Genomic DNA, 21,139 nt, shown 5'->3' with positions numbered 1-21,139 from the left:
CTTGAATCGTGGGAGATTCAGATGCGAAGCAGCTTAATCCCATTGCCCGCAGTGTTGGAGCAACTTTGTAGTTGATGTTCCCTGCCAAAGCCTGTCCCTATATTCTCACTTTTAGACTACCTCTGCTTTTCCAAAGGTAGTACTGGGCTTCACCCAACATTTCAAACGTCCTTGCGCAGGACTCTGCTTATACTATGGCCTTGTCTTTTCAGGGAAAGTCACGAAAACCAACTGCTTCCAAAAACACACAAGGTAATTCATCTTGCATGACTGATCTTTGTAATGATAGTACAAGGTGTTACAAATGATTAGATACTACTCAGTGGTTTAATGACTTGTGCTTGTGTTCTGATTAAATGCAGGGTTGGAGAGATGTGACAGTAGAGGTGAAAAAGATGTGGGGATTTAGCTCACATTAACCCCTGCCTTAATTAACACTGATGGTTGTCCAAAACACAAATGCACAGGCAGGTTGCATTAATAGAAGTATGACATGCAAAAGAAAGAAGGTGATATGCCATTCTATTCTGTGCTAGAAGTTCTTGGTTCCACTCTGGGCAACTTATTTTAAAAGGATATTCTTAAACTGGAGTTCATGGAGAGGAGAGTTAGCAGTATGAAAAATGAAAAAACAGCCTGACCAGGCAGTAGCACAGTGGATAGAGCATCAGACTGGAATGCAGAGGACCCAGATTCAAAACCCCAAGGTCGCTGGCTTACGTGCAAGCTCACCAGCTTGAGCACAGGGTCACTCTCTTGACCCCAAGGTCACTGGCTTGAGTAAGGGGTTACTTGGTCTGCTGTAGCCCCCCCCCCCCCCGCCCCGTCAAGGCACATATTGAGAAAGCAGTCAGTGAACAACTAAGGAGCTGTGACAAAGAATTGATGCTTCTCATCTCTCTCCCTTCCTGTCTGTCTGTCCCTATCAGTCCCTCTCTCTCTCTCTCTCTCTCTCTCTGTTTCTGTTACTCCCTCCTACCAAAAAAAAGAAAAGAGAAATGAAAAAACACATAGAATATCATTCCTGGGAAATTGCTTCCTCTACCCAATTAGACCATGAGAACAAGGGTTTTTTGGTTTTAAAAAAATATAAGAGTTTGAAGAGTCTCTGGAAAGTGGTTTTGGATATCTATCCTATTCTCTACCTTTATGGGAAAATGTGGTGTAAACTGTGACAAATTAACTTAATAATTGTATTGATATCACTGTATCTGTTAACAAATATTAACAAGTAGGGAAACTAAGGCTTAGTGAGGTGACTTTCCAAGGTCATGGTTGGAGATTGTTTTTGGTAAATACCTTTAGGTTGTGATTCTGTATTTTTTTTTAACGTAGAAACCTCTAAATCCCTTATTAGAATAGATTGACAGAAGCCCTCTATCCCTTGTTTTCCCGTCTGTGAACTTGGACTGGGTGGACTCCGAGCCCTTTTAACTCGTACAGCCTCGCTCAGCGTGTTGTAACTTAGCAGCATCCCTTTATTCCTGGTCGTGGTGGCTGCTGTCATCAGCCTCTTTTCTCTCCGTAGGCTGAACAACACTGGTGACAGTAAAAACGTCCTCGACGGCATGCAGCACGGACGCGAAGATGAAGATGGTCTTTTCACACTATGAAGTGCCACTGTGTTTTAGAATGGAGGACAGGGGCGGGATGTGAGCATTGTCAAAATAAGTCTTAGAATGTTTGTTGTTGTTCCTCAAAGCCCCTTCTATTCCACTGGGGTCATTGGGCCAGTCTTGCCTTAGTTTCACGAGTACTTTAATCTTGTAACATCACTGCTAAGCCATCTTCCATGTTAGACTCGAACACTTTTGGTGATGACGCGCTCACTGCCACACCCAGGGGAGTCTATTCAATCTCAGGGCACTTCTGAGACTTAGAAATATGTAAAACAAAGTCTGTCTCCAGATAGCATCTGCCTACCAGTCCTAGTTGATCTCATGGTGCTCACACATGTCTGATCTCTCTTCTACCTGGTAGGGCTCCAGCTACTGGAAGGAGACCCCCATGTGTCTGTAAATCACCTTGCCTCTGGGACACAAGTCTGGTCCCTCCCCCACCCTGGCTGCCTTTGCCTTGTATGCATTTGTATCTCCGCTTTTATGCCCAGCTGTCAGAGGTGAGTGCCCAGCCCAGGCATGGTGTGAGCAGCGCTGGGGCTACGCTTCATCAGGGATGCAGGAAGTGACGTGCACTCGTGCCGTAATCGGGGCTCACTCGTGAAACTCCTTGGTTTTCTATGACTTTCTGTTCACATTTGAATGTCTTTAGAGGGAACCACAGTGTCCCATCTTAATGCTTGCTTGGGGGATTTAATTTTGGAAACAACCACGAGTCCATCAGAGCACAATGTGGAGAACGGCATGGACATTCAACCAGGGCCAGCGCATGGAAGTGGCAGGAAGGCGGTCCAGGTGTTTCTCTGAATATGATGCACGGACGGTTGCTCCTCAATGGGAACAGACTTGGTTAAAAACTTGCACAGCTAGCAGCATGAAGAACCCAGGGAGAGAGGAAAGCGAACAGTTTTGAATGAATGAATGAATGAATGAATGGAAAGAATGTGCATCAGAGTGAGAGAGGCCTCTGGTTGGCCAGTAGTGTGGTAAGTCACCAGATCTGAAAGGAATTTCCTGCTCTACCTTCTGGCATGTTCAGGGCAATGCAGCAACAATGTGATAAGCATCAGTCTTTCAAAGAACCCGCCTTTTCTATTTCTACTCTCTTGACATTACTTTTAAGAGAGGGGAAAAAAATCAGTCTCATTACTTCACTGGCATGGCCTATAGATTCCTCACACAGACCCAGCAGTCAACTAAAAACTCCCCGTCGCCGCTGCGCTCCTGGAGAACGGCCTGCCCAGAGCAGCGTGCCTGCTGGCTCCTTCTCTGGTGCTGAGAGCAGAGTGTCAGGCTCAGCTTCGGTGACGGGAGCAAGCAGCAGCAGCATGTGCGGGGCTCCTTTCTCTTGGCTTGACTTGCTCCCCTCTGTGTTAGCCTGCGATGCTGGAAATGACTTGCATTTAGGAACTGAGGGGGAAACAGACCTAGCGTCAGGCTCAGGGCCTCAGTTTCCTCGTCGGGAGAAAGGGGTGGGTCTAGCCGGCCTCGTCCAGTCGGGTTCTGACCACGTGTGAGTCAGCGATACAGCCCAGCCGAACTCAGCGCATGCTCCCTCGCCACCTTCCGAAACACCCCCGCGTGAGTCTGACCCAGGAGCAGAAAACCGCAGATGCGTCCCGAAGGAAGGTTTACGCCCCATAGAGAAGAGAGCTTTCTGCCCCGCAAGTTAGGCTGTCTTCAGTCTCCTCCTGAGTATATTTCTGAGAGTCCTTGGTCAGAGTAAGGAGCATTTCAGGGGGCCATGGTAGTCCGTTAGAACTGGTACCGGCCTCCAGGCACCTCTCGCCTGCCTGGTCATTTCCAACCTTAGCTGAATGTTGCAATTACCTGGAGAGTTTTTAAAAATGCCAATTTCAAAGCCCCACTCTTGAAGAGATTTGTTTGCATCTGAATTTTGTGAAAAATGCCCCAATTGGTTTCAAATTTCAGCCAGGGCTTGGAACCACGGCTCTGGCTCCCTGGTTCTCCACGATGCCGGGCAGAGCGGCAGCCTCGGCCTCACCTGGAACTTGTTACATATACAGATTCTGGTTCCCACCCCAGACCTACTGAATCAGAAACGTTTGGGGGCGGGGGGGGGGGCAGCGATCTGAGTTGCGACAGGCCCTCCTGGTGACTCCGATGCATGGTCACCTCAGAGAGAGATTGTGGTGCTATCATCCCTAACAGGAGGATGGAAATTTCCAGATGATTCTCCCTCCCACGAGGGCTCTGGTGGTGGGTGTGGCCACACCAGGCGCTGCGGCAAAAGGGGGGGGGGGTTGTTGAGATAGAGGCCGCCTGAAGCAGGCGTTCCTTTCCGCCGGGACTGCAGCCAGCTGCTGGGCTCTGCCCACGGCCTCCCTCCGGTCCCTCTCCAGCTTGTTCTCCACGCTGCCACGACCTCTGACTTCCACCCACCCCAGAAGAAGGCCAGGGTGACAAAGGCCGATGACTACAGAGGCCAGACAGCTGAGACAGACCAGTGAGGTGGTGGGGAGCTATGCGGCCTGTCACTAAGTGGAATGGGGTGTGTCCACTTTAAAGGCATTAACATGCAAAGTTAAAATAATGTCCTGGGCAAGCAACACGTGGCCATGGTGTGTAGAACAAGGCGACCAGTCTGAGACGCAAGGTCCAGGGGCTGGGTTTTACCAAATGATGAGTTCATCAATATCTAATTCTTATACCGAAGAATCTCCTTGAATCTCCTCGGTCAGAGGTGGTTGTTGATGCGACTGTCCCTCTTTTCCTCTCTGTGCTAACAGGATGAATTGGCAACCATCTATCAGCAACTTCCTAGCAACCTCTACCATGTGTGTGAGTGTGTGTGTGTGTGGTGGTGGGGTGGGGGTGTCAGGAGAGAGACTCACTTCCCTTAAGGAGTTTAAAAGTAAATGAGACAAAACGCACGTGAGAAATACAACTGATGGAGACGTGACTGGAACAGCTGATGGTTACGTGGAGGGCCCACAAACCTTGAGGATGGACCGCAACCTGGTTCCACAACCTTGACCTTCACCTTTCTAGGCTGAATCCAAGGTAACACCCAGCCCTCATGGAGCATTTGACATGTCCTGGGCACTCGAAGCATTTCAAGGCGATTTCTCATTGAATCCTCACAGCACGCCCTATGGACCAGGCATGTAATTCTTGCTTTCGGAGCTGAGAAAACAGAAGGAGAGATAGATAAAGGAATTTGCCCAAGGTCACCTAAGCCCAGGCCCCCGTGACAGAGCCAAGCCTTGAACCGGGCCAGAAGGACCCCGCACCCTGAAGGGCCCAGATGGATGTTCGTTTACCCAGATCCCTGGCGGCCTGAGTGTTTTGATGCTTCTCCAACCCCCACCCCTTTATAGTTCAGTCTTCCCTTGTCCACAGATTATTTACTCAGAGTCTTATTTGCATCTGTAGGGGAAGCGGCAAGTGGAGAACCTGGCAGGAAATGTAATGAAGCCAGGTGGGACACATTGAAACGGGAATGTGTTGAACTAACTCACGGAGAGCTGAAGCCAGCTGTCAGCCGGCTTAATGAAAGGTTAACAGGAGCGCGGCGATGGGCGGCTGGGGAGGCTCTTTGTCTCTCCAAAGAAAACAGAAAGTTGAGCAGTGGGCTCCCGGGCTGGAGGCAAGAGCAGAAGGAGGAAGCCACTTGTAACCAAAAGGCTGGGTCTGGAGCCGAGCTCCATTTAGATTTGTAAACAAGTCACCGTCTTAAAAGAAATAAAAGCGCTGTGAGTCCTCAGCTCTGAGAATCAAAGGACCAGGGGGAACCTGCTCCCGAATAAGATGAATGCTAATGCCGGCAGGAGGGAGCCTGGCCGGCACCAGGGGGGGCTGCCCACAAAACAGGATGCGTTCACCGTCTAGCTGAGCTGGAAAGGTGGTGGTCTGAGGTGCATGCTTTATCCGTGATGAGGGAGTAGTGTTTCTGCGTGTGTCTGTGTGTGTGTGTGTGGGGGGGGGACGAGGGAGGTTGGAAAGATTCTTACACATCTTTCATTCAACTTTAATTTTTTTTTTAGCTGGTGAAACTGAGGCCCACACCGGGGGGGGGGGGGGGGATGAGTTACCCCAGGCTACGGCAGTTCATCACTCTGCGGCCAGGTGATGAACTTGTCCTTGGATGTGTCTAAGTCCACCTGGCGATGCCTGGTACTCGCCCTTCCTCACACCCAGTAGGCTCTTGTTGGAACCTGCCACTCAGCAGTTCTTTTCCCTGAACTACCTTTTCCAGCACATCCTTGGCCCCGTGGTGGGTTGTCACTCCCAGAAAGAGGAATTAGAATGAGGAAGTGCAAAGCTTGCATGCTCAGTTGCCTTTTTTTTTTTTTTTTAAATACCACCATAACTAAGGTGACCTCTTGTCCCAGGTTTAAAACTCAAAAGAGTCCCTCCCAGATGCTGGGAACTCCCTTAGTCCTAGGCCCACTGGGATGGCTGGTCAATGTAAGTTTATAACTAAACTGGATCGAAAGCAATAACCCTCTGAGTTCTTCTATTCATAGCCCCTGCTCTGGACATGATTACACTGATTATGTGTGTGTGCGTTTGTATGGGTGTGTGTGACTTTGCAATTAGACCCAAGTGGAAATTAATTTGTTGGGATCCAGCGTTAGAAAAGACCACTAAATCTAGGTTCTAGATTAGCAATTTTCAACCGGTGTGCTGCAAGAATTTTTAAAATGTGCAATACCTGACTCTTAGTCAGGGGCACTGACCCCTTTTCCCTTAGATTGTCAGATAAAAAAATGACAATAGCCAACACAACAATAGCCACGTGTTGTGAATGAATCAAAATTATACCTATTTTTTTGTCAGATCAGCAAAAAATATATTTTTTTTGGTGTGTCGCAGCATTTTAGTAATTACTTTCTGTGTGCCCTGAGATGAAAATGGTTGAAAATCACTGTGCTAGACTCTGGTTATAAAAGAGGGGGCTCAGACCAGCAGGACTGTCATCAAGAGGGGGGCTTGTTGGGAATGCAGAAGGTCAGTCCCCACCCGAGACCCTCAGAACCGGCATTTACACAAGGTCTCTCTGTGATTCGCAAGCACGCTCGAGAGTGAGAAGTCCTGATCCAAAGCACTGATTTTCAAACTTGGCTGCACACTGGAGTCATGCGGGCAGCTTACAAAATACTCGTGCCCGACTCCCCTCTGAGGTCTTGATTTAACTGTCACGGGAAACCAGGCCTTCGGGCATCTTTAAAGCCTCTGCGGAGATTCTAATTAGGCAGTGGTGTTTGTAAGCCACCTCTTCAGGGACGGTAGCTTTGCACCAGAAAGCCATGTTGCTCATGAATCAGGAAAAACTCTTGGCCTAAGTTACAAGTTTATGTGGGTCTAGTACCCCCACATGAGCTTGCTCAACAAAATGATGGGTAACATTGCTCAAGAAGATCTGAGGACACTAGAGAATGACCTAAATGCCTCCAGTACTATGGATGAGGCCCGTTAAAGTAATTAAGACCAAGATATAAGGCAGGCACACCTTGTTTTATTGCCCTTCGCTTTACGGCACTTCACACATGTTGCATTTTCTTTTTTTATAAGTTGAAGGCAAGACCCAGCACCAGCCAAAGGATTATGACTTGGTTTATTGCGAGACTCGCTGCATTGCCATGGTCTGGGATCGAACCCGCAGTATCTCCCAGGTCTACCCACCTGTATTTGGTCTGTAGAAAGTAATACTGAGAAAGCAGAAAAGATAAACAAAGAAGGAAGGGCTGGGGGTCAAGGTGGCGCTCCTAATCTGTTCAGAGATGTCAGAGGGATAATGAGATGACACCAAGATTTTAAGAGAATCATGATTTCCATGTTAAGGCAGAAACAAGTGACATTTAAGGTGCAACTATGAAAAGGATAAAGTGGCAAGCTTTGTGGCAGAACAAGGAACTTGGTAGAAAGGTCAACCATCTTCCCTCTTGGACCTAAATATTGATATGATGGGAGAGCCTCCTCAGGGCACAATTAGTCATTGTCTCAGTAAGATGGTATTTAGCTGCAAGTAAAAGAATGCTAAAAAGTAGTGACTTAATTAAAGAATTATTTCTCACCATTAGAAACCTGGATTTAGACTGTTTCAGGGTTGGTTCAGCTAAGATAGAAATTAGAGTAATGGCCTGACCTGTGGTGGCGCAGTGGATAAAGTGTCGACCTGGAAATGCTGAGGTTGCTGGTTCGAAACCCTGGGTTTGCCTGGTCAAGGCACATATGGGAGTTGATGCTTCCAGCTCCTCCCCCCTTCTCTCTCCCTGTCTCTCTCTCCTCTCTCTCCCTCTCTGTCTCTCTCTCTCCTCTCTAAAATGAATAAGTAAATAAATAAATAAAAAAGAAATTAGAGTAATGGAAATACCCACTTCCACATTTCTATGCTGTTTCATACTTTTCTAAGCATTTTTAAACACATAGTACTTAGTGTAGGAGGAAGGGCCTATCTCCATTTTATTTTATTTTACTTATTTTTTTATCTAGAGATTAAACTTAACGGGAAGACATTGATCAATAAGAGCACATAGGTTTCAGGTGAACATCTGTCTAGCATTTGAACTGTTCATTGCGTTGTGTGCCCATCACCCAAACTATCTCGATTTTATAGAGGAGAAAAATGGAAACAGAGAGAGGTGAAGCGACTGGGTTTCCACCATAGTAAGTGATGCAGACTGGAATTAAGTGTCCTGCCTCCTCCTCAGGCCAAGTCATCCCAATGGGGTGCCTACTATGCACACCTAGCTTTGCACTTGGACCTAATAACAGGGCGAGTAGTTATCGCTTACACAATCTGAGCACTTTCTGTGTGTCAAGCACTACCCTAAGCACTTTACCTGCATTCTTTTATTTAATCATAACAATCTCTCTATGAGGTAGTTGCCTGTTCGCTCCCTCTTTGACAGACGAGGGAATGCAGGTGTTGATAAAGTAGCAAGCTAGTCTGCAGTGGAGCTGGGATTCAAACTCTGGGGCAGCTCCCAAACCTCGGGCCCTAACCCCTGTGCTCTGGCCTCTCCTGGAGCATACAGTACCTTGGTGACTTCTTAACGATCCTACTCCTGTGTATAGAAAAGACTATACCACTGGGAGCTTTAGGTCCCCCCCCCCCCCCATCACCTTAGTAAGATTAGGCGTTCTCTGTCTCTGGTCTGTGACTGTGAAGGACATGGAGCCAGAAGAGTCTTTGGGCCTGGGTGTCACATTCTTAAAGAGCCTCAGGTTGAGGCTGACCTCCACATGAGGCCATATATTCAAGTACAGACACGGAATGACTAGCATCGAATATTTAAAGTACACCACAAATTTGGCTTCTTCCACTCTTTTTAAAAATATATCTTGAGAGCCCTGGCTGCGTAACTCAGCTGGTTGGAGTGTTGTCCTGATGCACCAGAGTTGTGGTTAGACCCACGGTCAGGGCACATACTTGAGTCAGCCAATGAACATATGAATGAGTGGAACAGCAAATTGTGCTCCGTGCAGCCACGGAGGCGCTGTTGTTAATTCGCTCCCCAGCCCCCGTAAGCTCAGTGTTGTAAGTGTACCTTTACTAAAACTTGTTGGCAGGACCAGTGTACTGTAAACTCTCTCTAAAATCAATCAATAAACATTTTTTGTTTGTTTGTTTTTGTTTTTGTTTTTTTTTCATTTTTCTGAAGCTGGAAACAGGGAGAGACAGTCAGACAGACTCCCGCATGCGCCCGACCGGGATCCACCCGGCACGCCCACCAGGGGCAACGCTCTGCCCACCAGGGGGTGATGCTCTGCCCATCCTGGGCGTCGCCATGTTGCGACCAGAGCCACTCTAGCACCTGGGGCAGAGGCCACAGAGCCATCCCCAGCGCCCGGGCCATCTTTGCTCCAATGGAGCCTTGGCTGCGGGAGGGGAAGAGAGAGACAGAGAGGAAAGCGCGGCGGAGGGGTGGAGAAGCAAATGGGCGCTTCTCCTGTGTGCCCTGGCCGGGAATCGAACCCGGGTCCTCCGCACGCTAGGCCGACGCTCTACCGCTGAGCCAACCGGCCAGGGCCAATAAACATTTTTTAAAAATAAAAATAAAATATACCTTAAAATACTTAAAAAATGCCAAAGAGGAAAGAAGTGGTCTGGGCCCGGCTCTCCTGCAGAGAACCCTGGTCCCACCGTCAGTCCTCTGCCCGGCTTTGCCCTCATGCTGTCTCTTATCTGCGTTCCCCTCCCGGTTTCTCCCTCTTCCCTCCATTGTTTCTTCCCCTCCCCTCGCTGCTGCTCCCTCTGCGAGGCCCTTATCTCCCTTCAGCAGCTCCATTCGCTGAGTTCTAGCTATTTTTCTCCTGAGTTGGAATGCCTCCACGTCACTGTAATCTGTTCCCCTGAGGTTTGGATTTCAATCTCTTCCCAAACTCAATCTCAGGCTCTTCTTCACTGAGATGAAAAAAAAAAAAAGGCCTGAACGAGATGATACAACCCGCCGCTTCTTCTGGTTTGGGGATCGAGATGATTAAGAGTCTTGTTTCACCTTCAGACCCCTGCACGCAGTGGTGAGAAATGTTTTATCATTAACCAAAGATTCCCATCAACTAATGCTGCAGCCTCCCACCACGGCTTCCTTTTGTTCTTTTCTCTAAAAAACAAAGAAACAAAAAACTATTGTTGGAAAATTTTGCAACACTGTGTGTGTAAAGAGCACAGGTGTTGGAGTCAAACTGGCCCAGACCCTGAGGCTGGTCTTGCTGGGCTGGGTGGCTTCTTCAGTATCTGCTTCATCATCTAGAAATTGGAAGTAATAATTGGACTATTCTCGTAAGGAAGCATTAAATATAGCAATGCCAATCAATAAAGCAGTTGGCACAGTGCTTGCACAGGTAGGTGCTCTGTACCTGGTAGGCGCTGTTGTTGATTCACTCCCCAGCCCCAGCAAGCTTAGTGTTGCAAGTGTATGTTTACTGAAATTTATTGGCAGGACCAGCGTATCCTTCTTTTTTTTTTTTTTTTTTTTTGTATTTTTTTTTTGTATTTTTCTGAAGCTGGAAACGGGGATGCAGTCAGACAGACTCCCGCATGCGCCCGACCAGGATCCACCCGGCATGCCCACCAGGGGGCGATGCTCTGCCCATCCGGGGCGTCGCTCTGTCATGACCAGAGCCACTCTAGCGCCTGGGGCAGAGGCCAAGGAGCCATCCCCAGCGCCTGGGCCATCTTTTGCTCCAATGGAGCCTTGGCTGCAGGAGGGGAAGAGAGAGACAGAGAGGAAGGAGAGGGGGAGGGGTGGAGAAGCAGATTGGCGCTTCTCCTATGTGCCCTGGCCAGGAATCGAACCCGGGACTCCTGCACGCCAGGCCGACGCTCTACCACTGAGCCAACCGGCCAGGGCCAGTGTATCCTTCTATGAGGACACCTCCAGTGCACTTGGAGAACTGGAACCTTGAATCTGCAAGCTTCCAGTCTATCTCAGAAGCCGTGCATTCATCCTTTTGATAGATATGTGAATTCCAAACTGCCCTCTTGATGTTCTGCTTATCTGTCAGACCTCACCCTTACTGGACTAAAACAGAGGAATTCCAAAAAGCTGACAAGCCTCCCCAAGGAGGGGCTCTGGACACACCAGGACTTTTGATTCAACACCCACATGCTCGAAGCCCCCCAAGGAGGAGCATTCCGGACATACCAGGACTTTTGCCTCAGTATCCCCTCAGGCTCTCCCAAACACTATATAGCTCGCCCCTAGTCTGTAACCTGGTGCACTTCTCCTGGAGGAGTGCCCCAGCAGGTCTTTCTCCTCTAATAAAACTTGCACATCTGGAGTGCCGTCTCATTCTTACACCCTTGATCTGTGGTTCTCGTTTTGGAGAGCTTGAAAATCTTCTTGGGCTCTGGCCGGGTAGCTCAGTTGGTTAGAGCATCATCCCAATATGCCAAGGCTGTGGGTTCAATTTCTAATCAGGGTACATATAACAGTCAACCAATGAATGCAGAAATAAATAGAACAGCAAATTGATGTTTCTCTTGCTTTCTCTCTCTCTCTTTTTTCTTAAGTGGGAAGTGGGGAGTCAGAGAAACAGACTCCTGCATGCACCCCAACTGGGATCCACCTGGCAAGCCCCCTGTGGGGCCGTTGCTTTGTTGCTCAGCAACTGAGCTATTTTAGCACTGAGGTGAGGCCATGCAGCCATCCTCAGAAGCTCAGGTTCAGCTTGGTCCAACTGAGCCATGGCTGCAGGAGGGGAAGAGAGATATAGAGAGAGAGAAAGGAGAGGGGGAAGGGTGGAGAAGCAGATGGTCACTTCTCCTGTGTCCCTGACTGGGAATTTAACCTGGGACATCTACACACTGCACCAACGCTCTACCACTGAGCCAACTGGCCAAAGCCACTCTCTCTCTTTAAAACAAACAAACAAACAAACGAAATCCCATAAAAACATATTTTTAAAAAAGGAATCCTATTGGAATATGTTAAAATGCATAGAGCTGAGTCCAAACCCAGAGTTGCTGACTCAGGCAGTTTGGAATTGAGTCCTACTACTTGCACTTTTCAAATCCTCACCCAGTGGAATTCTGCAGTCTGAGAGTGTGGCTCACAGGCTCACATTCAAACAGAGCTCGCATTCACTTTCCTGACTCCTAACCACTCTGACAAGCCAACCTTTCCGGCCTCTGCCTGCTTCACTTTTGTGTGTCTTTGGACCCTGTGCTCAGCTCTGGGTTCGCTCATTCTTGGCCCTCCATGGTCAACCCCAGTGCACTGCCCGATTCATCTCTAGTTCTCATAGCTGTCACTCACTCCTGGTGTTCTTCAACACTCCTTCCTACCTGTCTGAGATTGGCTTTGGCTTCAGTCTGCATTCCATCCTAAGTTCTGCCGAGGTGACACTGGCACTTCTGTGGTCTCTGTACACCTGTTACAGCTGTCATTTGCCATTCTTTCCTGCCTCTCATGCATGCTGTTGGTTACAGCCACCCCTTTGGACTCCCAGTATGACGGAGGATCTTGAAAGATGGCAAGGGCACCATTTGGAACTTGAATCATTCTGCCATTTTGACTGCCTCCTCCACATGGCCTCCCGGCCCTGCTACACCATGGGCTCTTCCTCTCTACAGGAACATGATCACTCTCCCCAAAATGGCCTCCTAGCTTCTCTTTTTAAAACTTTTTGGTGAGACAGCCCCCTCCACCAGCACACATTAGCATAACCAAGCCCCTTCCCAGGCAAGAAGGGCAATTAGCTGTATCAGGAGTGTGTGGCATTTAGATAGTGCACTGAATGGTCATTGCCCCTAAGACATAGGCTGAGTTATTTTTTATTTCAATTTAAAATCTAATTTATTATATCTTGGTTCAGGGGTCCCCAAACTTTTTACACAGAGGGCCAGTTCACTGTCCCTCAGACCATTGGAGGGCCGCCACATACAGTGCTCCTCTCACTGACCACCAATGAAAGAGGTGGCCCTTCCGGAAGTGCGGTGGGGGGCCGGATAAATGGCCTCAGGGGGCTGCATGCAGCCCGCGGGCCGTAGTTTGGGGACGCCTGTGGTTCATTGTTGTCCCACCCCTGCTCAGTGATGAAGAACGTAAGAAAAATGCTCTGGTGTCTGTCTGGATTCTGGTTATTTAAGGTTTTGTTGAAACTCGAATGGGACATAATGCAATTATTGAAACACATCTTTATGCAGACCTGAACCAAAAGTTACACCTAGGTCTGGCTGGAACATATCTGTCATGTTCTGTCTCTGTGTCCATCACCCATCAGTGTCTGGCTCACACTATACTTTCAAACATTTTTTTCAATGAATGAAGTAAGTCTATTTCTTCCTCATGTTTTAGGCCATTTTACAACAGCCTTCACAAAGAGGCACCTGATCTTCCTGAATTCCTCCAGCAACGGAAAGTGCACTGTAAAGCCAGTGGCTGCGGCCACCATCAAAACCGCTTGGCCTGTGTAGGTTTGCATTTAATTCAGACAGACAGTAAAGAAACTGCGGAGCCAAAAACTGGTGGGCCATTTTCCTTTATTCTAGACTCGCACTCAGTAAGCGAATAAAAGCACACAGCGGGAAACACTTCCCTTTCCATTCAGGGCTCCCAAAGCCACTGACTCTTCCAAGTTTTCCACCTCATCATTCTGCCATTTTGACTGCCTCCTCCACATGGCCTCCTGGCCCTGCTACACCATGGGCTCTTCCTCTCTACAAGAACGTGATCACTCTCCCCAAAATGGCCTTCTAGCTTCTCCTTTTAAAACTTTTTGGCGGGACAGCCCCCTCCTCTAGCACACATTAGCATAACCAAGCCCCTTCCCAAGCAAGAAGGGCAATTAGCTGTATCACCTGAGGGCAGCGGCCATCTTTAACAATGAGTGAAAAAAATAACTTATCTGCCCAACATGCACTATCTCTTGTTTAATTTTCAAGTAGTTCTAACTGGTAGAAAGTGTATCTTTTCTAACTCAGAAAAACCCTGCTTCTCTGTGGCTTCCAGTTCCTGTTCCACCTTTCCCCATTTGGAATACAATAAGACAGTCTGCTCTCTCTTCTGGATGGAAGCCTTCAGATGTTTGAAGGTAATGGCCATGTTTCTGTCTGCCTCCTCGTCTTCTCCCTGCTTGTTTCCAAAACGCTTTCTTCCTTGTCTGTGTCTGAACGTGCTCTGCTTCATCACTGCTCCTTCTTAAAATTGGTTACTAAGATGATAAATAACCCAATTAAAAAGGGCCAAAGACTTTAAATAGAAATTTCTTCACGAAGCTACATGAATGGCCAATATGGACGTGAGATGCTTAATATCACTAGTCCTTAGGGAAATGCACATCAAAACCCTAAGGAGGCCCTGGCCGGTTGGCTCAGCGGTAGAGCGTTGGCCTGGCGTGTGGGGGACCCGGATTCGATTCCCGGCCAGGGCACATAGGAGAAGCGCCCATTTGCTTCTCCACCCCCCCCCCTTCCTCTCTGTCTCTCTCTTCCCCTCCCGCAGCCAAGACTCCATTGGAGCAAAGATGGCCCGGGCACTGGGGATGGCTCCTTGGCCTCTGCCCCAGGCGCTAGAGTGGCTCTGGTCACGGCAGAGCGACGCCCTGGAGGGGCAGAGCATCACCCCCTGGTGGGCAGAGCGTTGCCCCTGGTGGGCGTGCCGGGTGGATCCCGGTCGGGCGCATGCGGGAGTCTGTCTGACTGTCTCTCCCCGTTTCCAGCTTCAGAAAAATACAAAAAAACAAAACAAAACAAAACAAAAAAAACCCTAAGGAGCTGCCAGTCCACACCCACTAGGACTGCTGTAATAAAAGCCAGACAATGACAAGTTGACAAGCTGCTGGAGAAAGTGGATGCCTCTCATACATTTTTGGTGAGAATGCAAAATGGCGCAGCCTCTTTGGAAACAGTCTGGTAGTTTTACAAAATATTAAATGGTGTTACCACATGGCTCAGCAATTCTTTTCATGGATATATAATGCCTTTCAAAATAGCACATGATCACATGAAAACTTGTACCAAATGCTCATAGTAGCACTATTTATAATGGGCTCCAGATGGAAACTCCCAAATGCCCATTAGCTCATAAATGGATAAACAAAATGTGATATGTCCAAACAATGGAAATCTATCTGACAAAGAAAAAATAAGAAGTACAGATTTAAGATATAGCATATGAACCTCAAAAACATGCTACATGATAGAAGTTAGACACAGAAGACCACATATTGTATGATTTCACTTATATGAAATGTCTAGAACAGGTTCATCTGTGGAGAAAAGAAAGGATTAACGGTTACTGAAAATTGAGGGTTCAGGTTCCTAAGGTTGAGGTGCAGCTACTAATGGGCACAAGATTTCTTTTGGGGGGTGATGAAAATATTCTAAAAATAGATGGTGGTTATGGTTGTATAACTCTGCAAATATACGAAAAACCATTGAACTGCACACTTAAAATAAGTGAATTTATGGCATGCAATTTACATCTCAGTAAAGCTGTTAAAAATACAGTTGTCTGAAATGAATGCAGGGGTCTGACCACTACAGAATAGAAAGAGGCCATCACATTTTCCTACAATGCAATCCTAAGACCACATTTATTTTATAAACAGTAGTATCTTGCCGCGTTACTTCTTACTGAGCTTGTGGTAATTCAAGCTTCCCTGGCCTGTATTGCTGGCTGGCATATTGTTACAAGTGTAAACACAACATGAGAGGATTCTGATGTTGCCTGGAGAAGGAAGATTTCTGTGGATGACCTATGTGTGAGTGTGTGTGTGAGTGTGTGTGTGTGTTGTAGGCAGAAGGGGAGAATGAAAGGGCAAAGGTAATGCTGTAGTCAAACGTAGAGCTTTCAATTACAAAACTTCTTACTCTGCCCAAAGAAAAATTTTCAATTATTTTTGCATTAAATTTTTCTATTATATAAAAATGTACATACAATTTAAATATTTCATCCCTTTCCCTTCCTCCTGCCATCCCCAGTCCCCTTCCCTGGGGAAAATCAACACTGCTTCTTTGTGTATGTGTATGTTTTTTCCCCAAATGTTTTATTCATGAACAAGCATAATGTATGTATTCATATATATTCTATCACACAAAAGGGATCATAGTGTACAATTGTTTGGTACCTTCTTTTCTACTTCAAGACATGTTGTGGATACCTTTTCCTATCAGCACAGAAAAATCTATTTAATTTATTTTTAATTGTTGAATAATATACTAAAGATTATTATGAATGTGTCATATTTATTTAACCAGGCTCCTATTGGTGAGTTGTCACAATGCAACCAGCTCTCTGCTATTACAGACAGCATGCAACAGTCTTACATGCATCTCTTTGTGCATGGAGGGAAACACAACTGGATGGCTAATTCCTCTAAGTAGGACTGCTGGTTCAAAATGTTTAATTAAAATTTTAGTAGATTAGTTATTGCCAAAGGCCCCTCCGAAGTGTTCTCCTAATTTATATTTCCATTAATTTTGTTATGAAAATGCCTGTTCTCCTTGTAAATAACATTTAATTAGATTTGTTTTCCAGCCCGACAATCTTTAACTTTTAACTAGAGCAATTTATTTATATTTATGTGAATTACTGATATGATTTCGGTTTAAATTAGTCTTATTTTGAGCTTCCTATTTGTTCTGCATGCTCTGTTTCTTTTTTGCCTCTTGATTTCTTTCAACCTTTTTTATTTCTCTATTAGGTTGAAAATTCCTTTTGTGTTTCCTATAAAAGTGATAACATGCATCTTTATCTTTTCAAAATCTGTCAGTATCATTACTTACCTTCTAAACTATCTGAGACCTTAAAACAGTGGTTTTTGACCTTTCACACTTGGGAATCAGTGACAATAGAATTGTTTTGGGGATCACTAAGGCAGAAATCACCCTGAGGATAAACAAATTCAACTTCGATCATTGGGTCTATAATCTTCATACAATATCAGGGTGCTCAACTGTTTCGTGGACTGACTCGGAATATCTGGCAGTGGTTGAAAAACACTGCCTTAAAATATTATACTTTATCTCCATTTAATCCTCTTTTGATATATGTCAGGGTTTAGCAGGGGCTGGGGATAGAAAGAGGTCAACATGAAAATCTTAGTGGTTTTGGAATGCTCTGTGTCTTGATGTATCAATGTTAATATCCTAGTTTCCTTAAAAGTCATCACTGGGGAAACTGAACATATGGTATTTTTTTGTATGTGAATTTACAATGGTTGGAGAACCTATGAACTTCTCAACAAGGTCTGATTAACAAACAAAATAGGCAATTTTATTACCCAGCACTTTTGTTTTAAAGATGTTTCTTAACTGCCCTTCAAGTATTTCATATCAGTTACAATTTAGTCAGTTGTAGGCATGAGAGTATCTTTAATTAGACCCTTCTTGTAATGGTTATTATCAATCCTTATAAATTGTTAGTCTAAAAGGAAAAGCTCCCTATATGTATGTTTGCTTTGAAATTGCTTAATTAATTGTAAACTGGAAAACATTCACTAATGTTAATCATAGATGTAGGCTTTATTTTGTAAACTGAAAACTTTTAATTTGATTTTAAGAACTCTAAAGTATCTTCCATTCTGAGCTCTCTGCTCTGAGCTCATCAGTCTTTTGAGATCTTGGATTTCACCCTTTTTGTTCTTGGTTCTGCCCTCTGAGTCATCTTTTCCTCCCTGAAAAGTAACACACGACTGAAACTGAGTATTTTTATCTAGATGCCTTGAGCCAATGTTATTTTCATGTCCATTATACATTTTTTATGTCCTCAATGTCTCTTTAAGTCAAAGCTGAGCTAACATTGTTTCTCCCAATTTAAAATTCTCAAGAACAAGGTATATCTGGCATAGATCTCATGGACACTCACTTTTTAGACAAAAGCAAAATTAAAATAACTTTTAGACATAATTTTTCTCTATTTTTGGCTTCTGTTACAGGACCTCTAGTCTGAATGAAAAACTTGTAGAAATACTCTTATGCCCTTGTGATTGGACATTGATCTTTTAATCTTGCTAAGGTTTCAACAAAAGCTAGTATAGCCACACATCGATCTTATCTACCATGATTTCAGCATGATTTTCAAATTTTAGCATGTTTTCCTCTCTGCATGGGCTGTCTTTATTTAAACACTGGTTTATTCATTTTATGTCTTTTCCTTTCACATTTTATTAAAAGCAGGAAGAAATCAGGGTGCAATTTCAACGCTGCTTAGAAATGTCTTCCCCTAAATGTCCAAGTTCACCATGTCTGAGTTCTGGTTTCCGTATGGCTGTGGGATACTGTTTCCTTGAGTGTATGACTGCATGTCAAAGCTTCTACTCCTCCAGAATCAAATAACATGCTCTCCACTTTCTTCCAAACCCACCTAGAAGCATTCTTACCATTCAGATTTCTGTCTGTTCACTCTGTATTGGTTTTTTTCCTGAAGCAATTTAAGACTTTTCTGTAATGCTTCTCATTTTCTCCCATTAAAACCAAGACACAGGCCCAAAATGGAGTTCTTCATACTAAGCCTCGTATCACTAACTGTGACTTAATTACTGTTTCAGCTCTTCCACAGATGGAATCTCCTTCTCAATCAGGAATCTCCTGATCAGTGTTAGGCAATCTTTCTAAAGAACTTTGTCATCTTCTGTAAGAAAAGTAACTTTACAACAACTAACCTTCCTCCTCCATACCCTCCCACCCCAGTGTTCACTCCTGCCTATAAAATCTCTTTCCTAATATAGCTTTGCAGAACTTTCTATCTGCCAGGCTGGGTGGGTCCTGCCTAATAAATAGTTGAATAAAGTCAGTAAGACCTTTAAACTCAATTGAATTTTTTTTTTTGGAACACTTCTCAACTCTCACCAACAGGATCTTTCTTTTTTTTAAAATAATTTTATTTTTTTTGCCTGACCTGTGGTGGTGCAGTGGGATAAAGCGTCGACCTGGAATGCTGAGGTTGCCTGTTAGATACCCTGGGCTTGCCTGGTCAAGGCACATATGGGAGTTGATGCTTCCTGCTCCTCCCCTTTCTCTCTCTCTCTCTCTCTCCTCTCTGAAAATTGAATAAATAAAATCTTTAAAAAAATAATAATAATAATTTTATTTTTTTTAATGGGGCAACATCAATAAATCAGGATACACATATTCAAAGATAACAAGTCCAGGTTATCTTGTCATTCAATTATGTTGCATACCCATCACCCAAAGTCAGATTGTCCTCTGTCACCTTCTATCTAGTTTTCTTTGTGCCCCTCCCCCTTCCCCTTGTCCTCTCCCTCTCCCCCCTCCCCCTGTAACCACCACACTTTTATCAATGTCTCTTAGTTTCACTTTTATGTCCCACCTACATATGGAATAATGCAGTTCCTGTTTTTTTCTGATTTACTTATTTCACTTCGTATAATGTTATCAAGATCCCACCATTTTGCTGTAAATGATCCGATGTCATCATTTCTTATGGCTGAGTAGTATTCCATAGTCCAACAGGATCTTTCATGTCTGTATTTCAACTAACAATCTGGTGAAAGAAATCTAGACTGTTCTACTGGGTCCCTCAAAAACTCTTCTAGCATCTGTCCCTTGTCTAAATGTGTATTTATATTAAAACATAAAATGGCCATTTTTAGTTGGTAATAATATTCAAATGTCACCAAATTATGTGGTTTAACTTTTAATGTTAGTTTGTAGATACGATATTTTGGAAGCATGACTTGCATGATTATATTTTTCTCATTTCTTTTTTTAAAATGAAATTTATTGCAGTTGCTGGTTAATAACTATATAAGTTTTTAAAAAGAAAATTAATTGCCCATTAATGTGTCGGTTTATTTCTGGGCTCTCAGTTGTGTTCCATTGGTCTGCGTGTCTGTTTTCTGCCAATACCATGCTGTTTTGATTACAGTAGCTCTGTAATATAATTTGAATTTAGGCAGTGTGATAACTGTGCCTCCCACCCTCCAAGATTGTTTGGCTATTTGGAGTGTTTTGTGATTCCATACATTTTTTATTTTTCTTGTTTATTTTATTTTGCTTATTTCTACAAAATGTCCTGGCCACCTCATAATTTTATTCTTTCTGGTCACCATAGGAATTTAAGATTTTTGTTTAAGAAAAACGTTCTCCACCCCAACAGGCCTCTGGGGCTGAAGCCCCCTTTGTGAGCTCAGCTGGCTCCCCTCCCCCACCCCGTCGCCATGTGGACTCGACTAGGGCAATGTCCACATTCCGAATTCCACGTCGCGAGCTGTGAGAGAGAAACGGCCAAGGGCTTTCCCCAGGTGAAGGGGGAGAGGAAAGGTTGCCAGAGCACCCTCCTGTGCCGCCCTGGCCTGGGGGCTGCCCGGAAGTCTGCCCGGGAGCCACGCGAGGTGGTAGTGGGGAGCCCGCCGTGCTAGGAGCAGGGCTGTGGGTGGCAGGGACGAGGGCAAGCAGGAAACGGACCTGGGGACACCCACTCGAATCCCAGGACAGCCCAGTGACTTGAGAGCCTCGGGGCAGGGCTCCTGCCGCAGTGAAAAGAAGACCAGTCCACTTGTGGTACCCACCGCACAGAAACCAAAGCCCCGGGGAACAGAGGGCCAGTGCAGGGCCACCGAGGACCGCGATGCCACTGACGCTCAGAGAGCTGCCCAGATCTGCGATGCCACTGAGGCCCAAAGAGCTGCCCGGAACCACGATGCCACTGAGGCCCAAAGAGCTGCCCAGATCGGCGATGACCCCGAGGCTCCGAGAGCCGCCGGGAAACGCGCTGCCGCAAAGGCTGGGATCCCCGTCCAGGACCCTGGCGGCACCTCGTTCCGAAACACCATCCAAGACCACGATGCCGCTCAAGGCCCCCGGAATCACGGTGCCACAAAGGCTGGGAACGCCATCCAGGACCCTGGCGGCACCTCGTTCCGAAACACCATCCAAGACCACGATGCCGCTCAAGGCCACCCTGGGCAGTACCCAGGTGACCTGGGACACGCGGGGGTTCTGGACGGTGGAAACTAGTGCTGAGCTCAGATCCCAGGAACCAGGAATCCTTGCCGCCAGGGAGGACTCCAGTATTCCCCCTACATCGTATTTTCGTTTAATAAGTAATTTTTTGAAGCCAGAGAAGCCAACGAATGTAGTG

General features: G+C 45.9%; 1 protein-coding gene across 1 annotated transcript in view; it reads left to right on the top strand.

Annotated features, from left to right (window-relative positions):
* Nucleotides 1-5,554, top strand: part of TIMD4 (T cell immunoglobulin and mucin domain containing 4) — a 44,075-nt gene extending 38,521 nt beyond the window's left edge. Inside the window, exons 8-9 of the mRNA XM_066341615.1 lie at nucleotides 213-252; nucleotides 1,529-5,554. Coding sequence (XP_066197712.1) covers nucleotides 213-252; nucleotides 1,529-1,613 — 125 coding nt within the window. The 3' untranslated portion in view covers nucleotides 1,614-5,554. The remainder of the gene's footprint in view (nucleotides 1-212; nucleotides 253-1,528) is intronic.
* The last annotated feature ends 15,585 nt before the right edge of the window (nucleotides 5,555-21,139 follow it).

Source organism: Saccopteryx leptura, chromosome 6 (genome assembly GCF_036850995.1).
Source record: "Saccopteryx leptura isolate mSacLep1 chromosome 6, mSacLep1_pri_phased_curated, whole genome shotgun sequence".
Taxonomy (NCBI): domain Eukaryota; kingdom Metazoa; phylum Chordata; class Mammalia; order Chiroptera; family Emballonuridae; genus Saccopteryx; species Saccopteryx leptura.
The sequence above is the reverse complement of the archived record's forward strand: the minus strand, read 5'-3'. Positions and strand labels throughout refer to the sequence as shown.